At 46.8% G+C, this 15,504-nt stretch overlaps 1 protein-coding gene across 13 annotated transcripts in view; it reads right to left on the reverse strand.

Annotated features, from left to right (window-relative positions):
• Window positions 1-1,800: 1,800 nt before the first annotated feature.
• Window positions 1,801-15,504, reverse strand: part of mia2 (MIA SH3 domain ER export factor 2) — a 15,588-nt gene continuing 1,884 nt past the window's right edge. For 2 of the 13 annotated variants that reach the window (XM_023828760.2, XM_023828769.2), the window contains exons 4-29: window positions 12,000-15,504; window positions 11,447-11,602; window positions 11,166-11,275; window positions 9,341-9,472; window positions 9,197-9,218; window positions 9,024-9,112; window positions 8,586-8,657; window positions 8,362-8,472; window positions 8,021-8,092; window positions 7,821-7,925; window positions 7,474-7,596; window positions 6,524-6,608; window positions 6,364-6,410; window positions 6,200-6,290; window positions 5,895-6,033; window positions 5,715-5,816; window positions 5,322-5,382; window positions 5,203-5,238; window positions 5,049-5,116; window positions 4,883-4,965; window positions 4,652-4,786; window positions 4,032-4,118; window positions 3,135-3,269; window positions 2,892-2,947; window positions 2,563-2,728; window positions 1,801-2,436 (exon numbers count right to left, since the gene is read on the reverse strand). The exon at window positions 12,000-15,504 is cut by the window's right edge and continues 750 nt beyond it. In XM_023828760.2, the coding sequence (XP_023684528.2) occupies window positions 2,258-2,436; window positions 2,563-2,728; window positions 2,892-2,947; window positions 3,135-3,269; window positions 4,032-4,118; window positions 4,652-4,786; window positions 4,883-4,965; window positions 5,049-5,116; window positions 5,203-5,238; window positions 5,322-5,382; window positions 5,715-5,816; window positions 5,895-6,033; window positions 6,200-6,290; window positions 6,364-6,410; window positions 6,524-6,608; window positions 7,474-7,596; window positions 7,821-7,925; window positions 8,021-8,092; window positions 8,362-8,472; window positions 8,586-8,657; window positions 9,024-9,112; window positions 9,197-9,218; window positions 9,341-9,472; window positions 11,166-11,275; window positions 11,447-11,602; window positions 12,000-15,504 (5,967 nt within the window). In that variant the 3' untranslated portion in view covers window positions 1,801-2,257. Of the gene's footprint in view, window positions 2,437-2,562; window positions 2,729-2,891; window positions 2,948-3,134; window positions 3,270-4,031; window positions 4,119-4,651; window positions 4,787-4,882; window positions 4,966-5,048; window positions 5,117-5,202; window positions 5,239-5,321; window positions 5,383-5,714; window positions 5,817-5,894; window positions 6,034-6,199; window positions 6,291-6,363; window positions 6,411-6,523; window positions 6,609-7,473; window positions 7,597-7,820; window positions 7,926-8,020; window positions 8,093-8,361; window positions 8,473-8,585; window positions 8,658-9,023; window positions 9,113-9,196; window positions 9,219-9,340; window positions 9,473-9,849; window positions 10,197-10,749; window positions 11,089-11,165; window positions 11,276-11,446; window positions 11,603-11,999 lie in introns of those variants that run through there. The other 11 variants (XM_023828770.2, XM_023828772.2, XM_023828771.2 and 8 more) reach the window with 11 other exon arrangements.

Genomic DNA, 15,504 nt, shown 5'->3' on the forward strand with positions numbered 1-15,504 from the left:
ATTGAGACACGCTGAAGTAGGAAGAGGGGAGGCCAGTGATATGGTGTACCGCTTTGTTGCCAGTGAACAACAGGAAACGCCTTTCTCAGGGTTACAGTCAGAGCGAACCAGGTGGGGCTGCACTGCTTAGACCTGAACCACAGAAGTTAGTCGTGGTGGAGAGCAGAAACAAGTCACTGGATTTCACGTGCGTCGGTGTCCATATCAGCTGCTTATGTTGCAGCGTTCGCCGGGCACCCACATGCGGGGGGCAGGCGGGGGGCCCGTGCCTCGGGCTCAAGTTGGACCGGTGTGTGCACAGCTGTGCTGTGGCTTGGTCACCAACAGTAGGACTCTAACAATGCACCTGTTTCACTGTGAAGAGTGAATGTACAAAGGCAAATCACTAGGTTGGTTCTATCAAACCTGTACGCTGCTATGAGACGTTGTAGGGACATTCCACTGGGGTGATTTCCAACCAACACGAGGCCAAATGTCTGCATGGAGCTTATTTTTTTACTTTCTTTTGCAGTGGGATCCAGTTATTAGCCTGCAACTGGTCTGTCATAAAGCCTCCGTGCACCGTAGAGGTTTCTGTGTTGCAGGCAGGCTCAGTCTTCATCCACCATGGTCAAGTGGAAGGGGAGCCTTTGGAATCTCTAAGACCAGTTGTCCCTTAAGCTTGGATTCCTTTTTTTTTATCTTGTGGAAACTGTATGCATTCACAATCTGAATTCTCTCACTGGAAAGCAGGGAGTTAACGCAGTGAGCGGCTTGGATATCAGTCTGGAGCCGGTACTCGGTCGCCTCTGAGGTGGCGCTCTCGCTTCCACCTCGCTGCAGCTCCTCTTGCGTCCGTCCCACATGGAGAACCCTTAACCGATTGGCCGATTGGCGAGAGAGCGGCCCGGAGAATCCCGTAAGTGCACAAGGGTCACGGGCTCGCTGTGCTGTAGGCCGGGGTGAACGGGAGGCTGCAGGTCATGAGAGAGCAGATAAACTATGCAAGAGGATACACATCGTCGACCCGCCGCTCCTGTTTTCTGTCACTTACAAACGGAGAGATCTTACCTGCAAAGATACTTGGCCTTATCGTTTTAAAACCTTGATTCTTCGGAAGCCAACTCAGTTTCGGGGGCAGCCGTAGGTACGGACGTGGTCTCTGTGAGACTGGCCGTCGCCCCAGTTTTTAGTGGTACGAATGTTGTGCATTTGTTTAAAATCAGGACAGTTTGCAATAAAGTCAAAGTGGCCACCATGGGGAACTAGCAGTGCTAAAACCTGGCTGCTACCTTGTAAACTTCTGGGATCACACACACGTGCATACACACACGCACACACCCACAGTGTGTATATATACATATGCCAGTATATGTATGTATCTGCACACATGTCCGGATTCTATTTATGAACATGAAAAGTTTATAAAGCGTTATTTACAGAAATGGTTTTACCATCTTAAATGTTTAATATTTGGACAGTGTTCTGTCTGCCTTTTTGTCTCCAGTGAGCACATAGTGTTGGATTTTATATGTACATCAGCAGAGGGGAGTTGTCCCAGTGGGGAATATGCTGGGTGTGGGAGGTTTTAATCGATCGAAGGCGATCAGAGCTTAATTAAAAAGAAGGGGAAACACATTTGAGAAGCTCGAGCTGACCGTGTAAACCAGCTGAATACCGAGTCTATGTTGAATGGATGCATTTTCTTTTAATCCGTGAATAAAGCATTAAAAATGGCCATCTTCTCCTGGTGTTCCTTTCAGCGTTGCACGTGACTGATGTCTGCGCGGTACAGCATTAAAACCAGAGCGTACGCACGTCTTGCACAACCAGAATCCACTTTATTACTTCTTTACATGACTGTCCTTAAGTTATAAATTACAGTAATTCATTAACAGCTGATTTGGGTGGCTCAAACAAGTACATATCTGGTAGGGGAAAAAGGGGGTGTAATCAAGGACTTATGAACAATATCCATACAACTTCTCTATGTACAGCTCAGGGAGGGGCAAGTTTGCCTTAAATTCTACTGCTAAAAAGCTTCCCTGTGCTCATGAAAAAGGCAGCTGATCCACTACTATGATGCCCTGACCGTTCAAGTTTGTTGATGGTGGCAAACGTAGCCACGTGCCCTTTAACGAGGGAAAGCCAGACGAGGCAGGTGGCCTGCTTAGTGGTCCAGGTCTAGGTCCAGGTCCAGGTCCAGGTCCATCTCACTCATGCCTTGTTCACCTCAAACTGTCCCTCTGCTGGTAATGCAAGAAAGGAGGTGGGGAGCTCAGATCATGTCCTGTGAGAATGGGTGGTGGTCTGGGGGGTGCTCGCTGCCTGGAGGGGAGGGTCTGCGGGGGGGCCCAGACCGGCTGTCGGGAGGGGGGCCTGCAGGTGGATAACCCGTGGGATGGGGTGGCAGTGGAGGGAATCTCGGATACATCCCAGGGGGCAGCGGCCCACGCACTGGAAAAACAGCAGAGGGACATCTGAACAAAACATGCAGTGGCTGCTAATGGCCCTTTTCCAAAAAAACCTAACACCCCCCCCACCAGCAGCAGCAGCATGAAGACACGTTAAAACATTACTCACTGCCCATGGGGGGGACTCGAGGAGGGAAAAACTCGGGGGGACCATAGGGGCCTCGACGATGGAAGTGGTCCGCAGGGACCAGTGGAGGTGGGGGACCCAGAGGAGGGGCCTCCCGTGTGTTTGCATCAGGGACATTTGACGGCTCCCCAGAAACAGACAGGAGGCTCTGGGGACAGAGACAGAGCCAGTGTGAATATCTCAGGTATGCGATTCGTGGAAGTAGCATCGGCGGAGAGGAAATGGTTACTCAAAGATGCTGGAGCTGAGCACCATTCCGCCAAACCGCAGCGACCCCGCAACAGAGCAAGGCCATCTGGGACTGTACTTACATCTCTGCTCTCACTGAGGCCCAATCCGAGGCTGCTGGAGGTGCTGCCTGGTTCTGCTGAAAGAGGCGAGAACAGGCTGTGAGGATCCAGCCTCGTTCCCTTAGGAAATCCTCAAAGAGCTCATTCACACCCCCGTAGCACCGACCCCGTTAGATAAGGAGACCTGCAGGGGGGCCTGGAATCTAGAAGCACATTCACACAGACGCTCTTACACAATGGGAAGGATGAACGCCACCTGCTTACCAGACCTACCGGTGGGATTTGGGTTGAAGTGGGTCTCAGCCAAACCGGGGCCCCTGGGAGGCAGGGGGCCTGGCGGGAAGGCGCCAGGTGGTGGGGGACGGCGGTAGGGGAGCCTGGGGTCTGGATACAGGTAGCCTGGAGGACAAGCAGTAAAGACCACTCAGTCCACCGTATTTTGGCGAGCGTCTTGGGAGAGGGAATGTTCTCTGATCGTTTCTGATAGGATAGAGATGAGACGTGGGCTGGATCATAGGCACGCCTCATGCTGAGGAAGCAACTCCGTCAAAACACGAAAGGCCAGACGCGAATGCAAGATTAACGCAATCAAGGAGCAGGACTCATACCTTCTGCCACGAGAGTGATTACGGTGCACAACACAAACACTCTAAGTACAGCGATGACACGGTCCATTGGCACCCCTGTGACGTGGTTCCGGTCACCCAGGGCCACGCTTGGTGGCCCATTTAAGCCACATGAGCTCTACCCTCCATGCCCAAACCATGGGGCACCAAGAGTGAGGGGAAGATTCTGGAATGAGCATAGGTAGGCTGTCACCAGAGGTAAATAGTTCAGGTCCAGAAAGTAAAAATCCAGACCAAGATTTTGTTTCAACCAACCAGTTGAGTACTCTGTGACTGTGACTCTTCAACCTGAAGTGGTTGGTTGAAACAAAGCCTTGGTCTGGATTTTTACTGTCTGGACCTGAACTATCCACCGGTGGCAGTCACCCATGTAGGTGCTCTATGCTTAGTCAGCTATTTCTGACAGCTTCTCCCTCTTTCCCTGGCTGAGGGACAGCCCCCCCCCCACACTGATTGCCCAAATGAGATGAGAGCAACTGAGAATTCAGGGGATACTTTGTCTCAGGGGCGCCAACGTGAGAGGTCTTCACTGTACCTGGGGGGGCTCCGGGACCCCTGCTGTCGGAGCGAGGGCCTTCCCTGGCGACAGGGACGTCTGTCAGGCTGGGAGGGCCATGCGACACTAACAGGACACAAGAGACAAAGCACGACGGCAGTTAGACGAGAAGATGGCAGGTGAGACGGAGGGAGTTCACACACTTTGTCAGTCCTCAACAGAGGTCAATGAATGGGATTCTGCTTTCTGTGCAGTGGATGTGCAGAGTAAGGTCCGCATCTGGCTAGTGACCAGGCGCTTCTGGAATGGGATGTGAAACACAGAGCTAACAAAAACACTAACTGAGAAATGAAGAGCTAACAGAGGTGATACATACAAAAGACAGCTAACAAACAAAGGCATTACACAGAAAAAACAAGCTAACAAAGGCAGCACATACCAAACGCAGAGCTAACATACAAAACAACGGGCGAACAAATAAGCTACAAACAAAAAAAACAAAGCAAAAAAAAACACACAGCTAACAAAAGATGTTAAATGCAAAACTCAGATGCTTAAAGCTAATTCATGAGCTTGCTTCCATCACGGGGATCCATCCCGTTTGTTTCTTTTTAGGAATTTAGGCACGATGGGAGTGTTTATGGTGGTAGGGAGGTCACCTCGGCTGCCAGGCCCCAGAGGAAACTGGGGTGATAAGCGTGGTGGCCCGTCCATCAGGGTAGGTGGTGACAGGAAGGCTCTAGTCTCAGAGGCGGGCCGCCCTAGCGGACTTGGTCCAAATGGTGATCTCTCTCCTATGGGAACGAGACAGAAACAAGGTTATGAAGCCCAGAGTTCTGCATTGAAGGGAAGGAAATGTGAAAAACCACAGTGGTTATGGACAAGATCACCTCTGAAGGAGGATCTCCCAGGGCCCTCCAGGGCAAATGGGTCCTTCTCCACCATCTCCAGCTTAAATTGGAGGTCTGTCAGCCTGCATGGGGAAATGGAACAAGTTTCAGACCATGCTGAATGCTCCCAGCAGATCATGTGACGCCCCTTGACGCTCTTGCTCACTTTTGCCTGAGGTGGGCGTTCTCCCGCTTCACGTCGGCCAGGTCTCGGTCAGCTGCCCGCGCAGCCAGCTGCAAACAAACCGCCGGCTTCAGTCACAATCACAATGGCTTCTTCGCACTGATCTGTGCCTGAGGAGCAATGGGACGCTACTCACCCAGTTGTCGTGAGCCTTCTTCTCGTGGGCCGCGATCTGCCACATGGGATAGATTCTGAGTGAGTGCTCACTGCCAAGTTCCTGCCGCTACATTACTGCGTGAGGACTGAGGTACTCACCTGGTTTTTGTAGGCCTGGTTGGTTTTCTCCAGCTCTTCCTCTAGCTCCTGGGCCCGTTGTCTGTTCAAGAACAAAAGGGCAGTGAAAAGCAGAGCTTCTCTATTGGGCTGTGCCAGAATCAGATGCGGAAATCTAGTGCCTGGCTATTCCCCAGTGTTTTACAGGTACAGTGGCCAGGCTTGGAGCTTACATCACAAGACTAACAGCTTGAGAGGTACACGCTTACACTGAAAAGGCTACATCAGCCGGAATGACACTTTTCAGCTGTTTATTTTGCTCAAAAATCTGCCCGCCTCTCAACAACCCCCACCAAAATCTAAGCTGATTAAAGAGGACAGGCCCTGCTGACAGAGCGATGCTCATGAAGAGATTCCCGAGGCTCCTGCAGGTACCTATAGGTGCTCAGCTCCTCAGCGGCCAGACTGATCTTCTTGTCGGCCTTATTGAGCTTCTCCTCCTTCTGCAACCGTTCCCTCCCTTCCACAGTCAGCATCCTGAGGGCGATAGGGATTCACTGTGTGTGTCTGGCCCGAGGGTCAGGGCGAAGGCTGCCTGAATCTACTCCAGCTCACCGATGCAGCTTCAGCTCATTCTCCTGGTACATCTCAGTCATGATCTGCAGCTTCTTCTGGAGCTTTTGTGTCTCATTGGCAAACATGACACTCTCTGCCTGTAGCGAGTCCTTCTCGCTCTGGAGCCGCTCGATGCCACCTGTCAGATCAGAAGGAGGACGTCCTTTAGATGCCACCAAGTCATATCCAGACCGAACCAAGCTGCCCCAACGTGGGGGGAAGGGCTAGGAAGTCAGTATATTTTTTTGTTTTTTGGAACTGAATGAGGTTTTTGCTCCAATGTGAGGTATCAGCTCTGTACCAACCTTGGAGGTCCTCTTTGGCTTTAACCTCATCAGTAAGTCTGGCAACCAGTCTGTTCTTCTCCTCTTCCAAGGACTTCAGATCAGCACTCACCTGGAGACAGGGAACAAACAGATGAGATCCTCCGTGCACACTGTAGCACAAGCCGTAGATCATGCATACATACCTTTGCTGCAGAAATGAGCTTCTCTACTTTTTGCTTCTGACGGATATCTGGGGGAAACGGATTTCCAAAAAAAAAAATTAAATCAAGTTTTCTTCTTGTTTGCACGAAAAGCACAGTTTTATGGACACAGTGAGAGACAGCCTGTATGAATGAGCCCCACCTGAGGCATCCCCATTCTCCTGGACGGTCACGTCCTCCATCTCCGAATCCCAGTCCCTCATCTTCAGCAGGCAGTCAGTCAGAGACTACAGAAGAATCAGGCACTCAGCATTTATACAATCCAAAGGAATAGTGTCTTATAGGGCTATGTGATATAAACGATATACCGATTTTCAAGATAGAAAATTTAAACAATAAAAAAAAAAATCAGAAACTTCGATAAGCTTGATAACAAACACTGCTTGATTGCACACATCAAGCCAATCACATCACAGAAACAAACTGAATTCCAACCAATCATATCGTAGTCTTAAGAACACACAACCTATGCCTAACAAATGCACAAGATCTCACATTTTTTCATGTTCTGATTCTGGCTAAGGGGAATTCTAAAGGGTTTTTAAGCAAAATTTCAGTGAGCCTTGAGGTAAAGAAACAAAGACTTGAATTATACAGGGTGTCCATAAAGTCTCTTTACAATTTAAAAAATTTATTACAAAGGCAAATGAAAAGACATTTGTGGAAATTATTACAAAATGAGACGTACATATTTAAGTTTTTTTTTTGTGCTTCATTTAATACACCTCTATATGGACACCATTAGTTGCACGAAGCACATCAAGACGGTACTCGATTTCTTGCCATGTTCGCTGTAGTATACCCTCATCAATGGTGACAATGGCATCAGTGATCCTCTGCTTTCGATTAGTGATGTATCTTTGTTTGCAATGTGATTAAAAACTTTGATAACCACTGAGTACATAGAACAAATATGATGAAGATATCTCATCAATTGCCTTTGTAATACATTTTTGAAATTGTAAGGAGACTTTATAGACATCCTGTATAGTGATGATTATGAATATTGATTGTTATGAAAAATATTGTGATAAAATATTCTGCCATGTCGTCCAGCCCTAGTGCTATCTCGCTCGTGGTGCAGGTACATACCTGAATGCACTGGTCCTTGCTGGTGCACTGCTCCACCATGTCCTTGTGGGAGCTCTCACACATCTTCATCTCCTCCTCCAATTCGCTCAGACGCTCCCCCCAGCCTTCAGCTTCCTGTACCAACTTTGGAGAACAGTCCTCCTCAGTCTCAGCCAGACTACGGCCACAAGGGCTGCCGTTGCACCGTAAAACATACTTCTGAGTACAATTCGACAAGGTGACGAGATGTTTGCAATGATGTGTGCAGAGCCACCTGGGTCACCATGCAGTGCTCAGGTATGGCGGTAAGGTTTAAGCGGGACATCTGGTAAATGACCCCATTAGGCACAAGGAGACGTCACACAAACCTGGGCTTTACTCTCCAAAAGCTGGACATTCTCCTCCTTGGCTGCCTGTAGCCTTTTCTGTAACCTCTCACCGTTAATATCATAGATCTTCAGGGTTGTTTGTGCCTGGTGAGATTAAAACAGAGCTCATCACAGCTTGGCACAATAATCAAATGAGGCACACTCTGTAATCCATGTGACTCTGCCCCCCCCCCAAATACCTGCTCCATCTGTGACTTCAGGTTCTTCGATTCCTCTTCCAGGCTTTTCAGTGTTTCCTGCATGCTGGCCAGCTGAGGAGCAAACAGCTACATCAGTATAACTGTCCAACGCTCTGATCATCCAACCAGCAGCTGCTCAAATTTGCTGACTAACCTCTGCTCTACTGCCATAGACTCTTGATAGCTATTAGTGGTTATTTTTTGAGGAGATAAGCAGTGAACCAACTGTCTTTACTTCAGCTGTACGGATGTTCATGTGAAGAGTAAGAGTCTCAGCTGCTATTACCTCATTAATGAAATTAGCTGGTCATTGCAGACTTGAGGGAAAGAGGGTGTCTTACCGTTTCCTCCTGCTGCAAACGCTTGGACTTCTGCCCTTTCAAATCCACCTTCAGCTGTTCGGTCTCCTCCCTGAGTGTAGCGTTTGCCTCTTCGAGTTTCTTGGACATGGCCTGAGAAGACGCGTTACAGAATGCCCAGAGCGCTCTCGCATATGGCACAGCATGCAGTAAACGTGTCCGCGTGGTCTGTTCGATCGGGCCACTCATCCCACAGAGTAACTCACCTCAAGATCTTCACCCTCAGATGCTTGTGCAGAAGCACCTCCATTCTGCAGGGCAGTTTCCAGTTCCTCATACTACAGGACACAGAGAGACACAAACAGTGTGTCATACTACAGATACACACACACACACATATATACAGTGTCATACTACAGATACACACACACACACACAGTTTGTCATATTCCAAACAGATGCACACAGACACAGTGTGTTTTACTCCAGATTCTCTCTCTCTCACACACACACACACACACAGTGTCATACTGCAGACACACACACACACACACACACAGTGCCACACTGCAAGTACACACACACAGTGTCATACTGCAGGTACACACACACACACACACACACACACACACACACACACACACACACACACACACACAGTGTCACAGTGCAAGCATACAGACCCTTGCTGCAGTAACACTCACTCTGTGACTGCACTGACTGAGTGTTTCCAGTGCTTTACATTTCTCTTCAAGTAATTCTGCTATCTTCTGGCCCAGCTTTCTCTCCTTCCCTGAAAGCCCAATGGAAGATTACAGTATGTCAACATCTGGCTGAGTTAAGATATCCTTCTTAACAAGGCATGAACCAAACTTACCGACATAGAATCTGCTTTTTATCTGGAAAAGAAACACATGAATGAGTAAGGTTCAATATCAAACGTGTGAGTGTGATGCAGAAGGTTCTGCATATTTATGAATTGAGGCCCACTGCCAGCATAACTCCCCACGTGCAAGCTTACAGACTGATACAATCTGCAGGTGAACAGCAGCATAGTCAGTATCCCCAGCAGCGCAGTCACTATAACCGCTTCCCACGGCAGTCCATAGAAATCCGGCCCCGGCTTCAAGTCATCAGGGAGGGAGGACACCACCTGTTAAAACAAAGACTACTTTGACATGGGAGCGAGCCGCCCACCCCTTCTCTTTGCATCAGTAAAATTGTAAGCTGGAGGGAATCGCCTATTTGATCGTGACCAGTACACAGTCAGTATCACCATCAGACACGTCTGCCCTGGGACAGCGCTTGCAAGTGTCACCGGGGGACTGATCTGTCGGCACTCCATCAGCCTCAGGAAGTCGTTTATCTACCTTGTCAACATTGGCGGACTAAGCATCAACAGGCAGATTAAAGCATTTACGGCGCACGTTATAACGGATAACGTAAAACAAGCTTTATAAAAACGGAGAGAACTAGCGAAACGCCACTCCGTCGGGGGAGCTCCTCTAGCCTGGCGGCGGGCTATCTCACATCTCTCACGGTCTCCACCGCACGGGAGTAGTAGACCCTCGCTGCCACTTTAAGATCGGTCGCTTCAGGCGACGAAAGGACCGGGTCGCCCGCTAACTCCTCTGCCATAATGCATTAAGTTTAAGCACCGCTGTCCACTTTGTTTTCACGGAACAAATGCCAACATATCCAGCCCGTCTACTGTCACTTCACGGCTTCCGAGACACCTAAACAGAAAGCCACCACGTAACGGTGAACGGGTCGACACCGGTTGCGGAGGGGTGCCTTGCTATCCGGACATATCATTATCCCACCCGAATTTAATATTTTCTTAATCTATAACTATTTTCATGAATTTCGGAATAACTAAGCAAATGTGTATGTTTACTTTTATTATTAATACACTCGTAGATAGGCAGGTGCCTATAAGCACGCGCACACACCCCTGTTTTTCGCAGTGTTCCTACGTGGTTCATTCCAGACGTCACCAATTGTAGAACGCCACACATCACCTCAGAAACAATGTTAAAGTGACACTACGAGAGCCGGGCCGTCGTCGACGCAGCTCACGGCTTTGTGCATTCAGCAATAAGTCGGCCAACACTCCTGACTTAATGGGAAGTTACATCAATGAACACAAACTTAAGCGTCTTTATATTCAAGAATGTTTCTTCAACCGGTCTGTGACACAATAACATGATTCCGTGAGACACACTTCCTGGTGAATAGCGAAAAACGGCTCGATCTGATTAAACTTCCCTAAATCGTTCAGAATGTTCAGAACATTCCAGATACGGGCGCGATCGCTTGACCAAAAGGATCTACTCTGACCACCACGTAATCACCCAGCTCACTGCTTGGTCAGCGAGTATATTCAACCACTACGCCGAACTTGAACGACTCCACTGTAGAAATACCCACCTCCATGTCATCGTCAGCTTCCATTTCAGATGTGCGCTTCTCTCATTGTAAAATATTCCCGATTTACGCCGATGAAGAGGCCCGGCTAGGAGACACCAGCACCCTAAAGAGTGCCTCTCCCCTTGATATAACCTGAGCCTTTACTGACATCAAATTACACTTGACATACAGCAGGGCAGTCCCAGCAAAATCTGCACTGTAAACAAGCCTTAAAGTAACAGCTTCACCAAAACGGAGCTTGTACAATGTAAATACTGCAAATTAACCGGAGTGTATTCAACACAACACAAAGTGATATTAAGTTACAAAAACTGCCAAATCAAAACCGCAAATTTCCCCATTTAAACAATGGTGAAAGAGGTCCACTATAAACGATTCGTTTTTTAAACTTTGTAAAATATGATTGATGTCCATACCTGTATGATGAATTGTGTTAAACGTGATACAGTGTCTTGAAGGCGCTCTGTAGTTTCCAGTATAACTTGGCTGGTACAGTTTAGAAACAGAGCAACAGCAGCAGCTCTACCTGTCAGATGAGCAAAATCAAACCTATTGTCATAATTTTATATATGCTGAAATACATAGTTTTGCATATGTTGCTTGAATTAGGAAGCTACTGAAACTGATTTGTCTTCAATCAATATATAATTGGCAATAGGCTAGCATGACATTTGCCTTTGAAGGATGCAAGACGTACCATCGTGTAAATCCTCCGACTGTGACTGAAAAGGAGTCTTCTCCTGGACTGTGGGGAGTAGGTCCCCTTCCTCAAACCTCTTTCTGTCCTTCTCTGCTGCATCATCTTCAGGGATAAAACAGCTGCCGCCTGTGCATTCGGGTCCACCTGTCACTGCTGATGCGTAATCATAACTCAATAGTCAAACCTGGGGTAAACCTCCACATCGTACACAACTGTTGTTTCCATGGTTACTCAGGATTTCAGTACTACATATAAAGTACCAAAAATACATTATATTGAAAGACACAAATGACACTGCTGAGCTGTACCAATAAAAAGTGCAAATAAGATTTCAAGAACAATGTATTTCCATAGGTTTTTGGGTTTAGTAAAAAAAAAACATTCATTAATATATTATATATTAACATACTGCGGGCAGCAGGCTCTCGCTTACAGAGAGCAAGTTGGATGGAGGCAAAAAGAGAATTTCCTCACAGGGATCAATAAAGAAGTATCAATTAATTTTTAACTCATGATCATACTTAAAAATAAAATTACACAGCAAAAGTACCTTGATTAGAATGTTTAAGGACAGTGGGTTTCTCTTGTGTGAATATACTTTTTAAAGTAGATAAAAGAGCTTTTAATTTTTGAAGTGAGGCTTCCTTTGTATCACCATCAGCTTGACTGCCTTTTGAAGTAGAAGTTAGTTCAATGTGATATTGTAGAAGTCGTTCAAAATCATACAGTATAGCTAGGTCATTGTCAGTATTTTCCACAGCTTCCCAGTCCCGAAGGTTTGCCAGCTGATAGTCAAGCCACATAAGTTTGTGTTTCCCTATTAAATCCAACACTTGGTGTAGGTCTTGGTTAGTCATGTAGTTCTGGATATTTCGGTAATCTTTAAGATGTTCTGGAAACTTAACAGCATCCTTTGTGGAATGTGGGTTTCTATTAGGCTGGGCAACTCCCCCATGTTTTTTGATGACACTTTCCATTGGTTTTGGTGTTTCTGTAACACCTTCTGCTGGTTCTGATCTTAAAATACCAACGTGTTCTCCCGAACCATCATCAGTGACCATTCCAGTTGTTCCAGATGAGTAGTTTGATTCCATCTGCAAACTATAATAATCAAGTTCGGCGGTGTGCAAAGTTCCAGTTCCAGAATCCTCCTGAATATGTCTAGAAGAGCGAATGTCTCCAGCTTTGTTTCCCTTCCAGTTCTCTGTCCCACCAAAATGTTCATTATTTACTATTTTGCTGCAAGACCCTGTGTCTTTGCTCTCTCTGCCCTGCTGCCCTGTTTCTTCTTGTTCAGGTGCAGTAAATGGATCTGGTGTTCTCGCTTCATTTTCAGCACCAGATATACATGCATCTTCCTTTGGTTGTAATGTCTCAGTCACAAGTGTGTCTGCAGCCAGACTATTAATGGTATCTACTTTCTCTTGTATTTCAGCTTGATTTTCCCAACTATTGTCCTGATCCTCTTTTTCATAAGATACCAAATTTATTTCATGTTGTCCCTCAGTGGAATAATGTTTAAAAGAAGGTGGATCTGGAATGCCCATCTGGTTTAAAGCAATTGTTTCTTTGTTCTCTTCCGTTACAGAAACATCTGCAGTGGATGCTGATTGTGTTTGGTCAGAGATGATTGCAGAGATCTGTTCCACATTTTGACTGACCGATGACCTCACTTCACTGTCAACCACAAGAGACCCCTTCCCCTTCTCAGATACAGATGGTATTTCCTCATTGTCAAAAACAGGTGAAGTGTCCACCACCTCTATCAAAGACAACTTGTCAACCACTAAGAGTTCTGGCTCAGTGTTCACCCCAGATGACTCACTGCCACTGTCAATCACAGACGGTGCCTCCCCATTTTCAACGACAGTGTACTTGTCTCCTCTGTCAACTATGGATGGTCCCTGTGCTGCTATGTCAGCTATAGCTGACTCATTTCCACTGTCAATTATGAATGTTTCTTCCACATTATCATTCACAATCAACTTGTTCCTGCTGTCAGCTACAGATGGCCCCTCACTATTGACAAACACCATGTATTCCTCACCACTTTCAACCACAGTTGGCTCGGTTACTCCCAAGGTTGACTGTTCCCTGGCATCAACCGCAGAGGTCTCTGTCTCTCCCAAGGTAGCCTCCCCCCTGGTGTCAACCACAGATGGCTTAGCGTCTCCCATGATGGATTCCTCTCTGCTGTCAATTACAGATGGTTCAGTGTCTCGCAAGGTGGATTCCTCTGCACCATCAACCACAGATGGCTCAACATCTCCCATTGGTGACTGCTCTCTACTGTCCATTATAGATGGATCAGAGTCTCCCAAGGCTGACTCCTCCATGCCATCAACCACAGGTGCCTCAGAGTCTCCCAAGGCTGACTCCTCCATGCCATCAACCACAGGTGCCTCAGAGTCTCCCAAGGCTGACTCCTCCATGCCATCAACCACAGGTGCCTCAGAGTCTTCCAAGGCTGACTCCTCCATGCCATCAACCACAGGTGCCTCAGAGTCTCCCAAGGCTGACTCCTCCATGCCATCAACCACAGGTGCCTCAGAGTCTCCCAAGGCTGACTCCTCCATGCCATCAACCACAGGTGCCTCAGAGTCTCCCAAGGCTGACTCCTCCATGCCATCAACCACAGGTGCCTCAGAGTCTCCCAAGGTTGATTGCATCCCACTGACAAACACAAATGGCTCAGCATCTCCCAAGGATGACATCTCTCTGCTGTCAACCACAGATAGCTCAGCATCTTCAAAGATTGACTCCTCTACATCATCAACCACAGACAGCGCAGCATTTCCCATGTTTGACTCCTCCCCACTGTCAATTACAGACAAACCCCCCCTACTATCAGCAATTGCAGATGACATAGGGGAACTTTCAGCACTGTCATATATTGACGGCCTGCCCCCAATGTTTATTACAGTCTCGTCCACAGATAAATCATTATCAAGGTTGGAATCATCAATGACTGATGACTCTGGCCCACTGTCAATCAAAGATGCTGCTTTCACAGCATCCATCACAGATAGTCCCTCCCCTCTACTAGTCACAGATGGGACCTCCGTACTATCAATCAAAGTTGACTTATCCCCACACTCAGAATGCACAGGTTTACTGTAACTGGCAACAGGGTTTTGAATGGTCTTTGTGTTATAACCTTCATTTTGAACTACTGCAGTCTTCTTATCCTCTTTACTGACATCCATTTTGGAAATATTATCAACAGCATATACTACTGATACATTACCAGACAACACACTGTCTATATTATTAAGATCCATTGGTACTTGCAGAGTACTGTTTATGTCGACTTGGCCTGATGAATTAATGTCAGTGCTACTTGCAGTTTTGTCATTAATATCTACATTATATTTTTCATTTGACTCTATGGGTTGTGAAGCATTCATGTCTATATCACCCATCAAATCCTCAATGACATCTGAAATCTTTAGCTGATCTGCCGATCCAAGTTCAGCCTTTGAAGTACCATCAGCTAATTGAATGTCCTCAGCTGCTAATGTTTCCTGTGGTATTAGCTGAGTTATATGGTGGTCATTTGTATCTCCTGTACTTGACAGAATGGTATATGGTTTATTGTCGTCTTTATCAATATTTTCCTGTTTAATATTGTTGCTGGATGGATTAGAATTACTGGTTTGGGGTTCTAACAAGACGTCCTTACCTTTGTCTGTCATTTCTAGGGCTGACTCATCGTAGTTTTCTGCATCTTTATTAACATCTCTAATGTTCTGCTGAAACTTTGACGGCAAGCTCCCAAAAATGGTAGAAATACCACCAATGGAAAACAAAGACTGAACATCTTTTGTTGTCTCATCCTGGCTCCCATCTCGTGTATCAGATCCTGGCTCTTGAACATGTGAACCTTCAAAAGACCCAGGCGAATTATCATCGGCATTCTCAACCTCACGTTTTTCACCATAAAGCTCTAAAATACTGCTGTACATGCTCCCATAACCAGTTTCTCCATCATTTTCAGACTTTCCATTTTTATAATCATTATCATGTCCATTATTTTCTATTGAAGAAAAACCTGA

Source organism: Paramormyrops kingsleyae, chromosome 14 (assembly GCF_048594095.1).
Source record: "Paramormyrops kingsleyae isolate MSU_618 chromosome 14, PKINGS_0.4, whole genome shotgun sequence".
In the NCBI taxonomy this organism is placed as follows: Eukaryota; Metazoa; Chordata; class Actinopteri; order Osteoglossiformes; family Mormyridae; genus Paramormyrops; species Paramormyrops kingsleyae.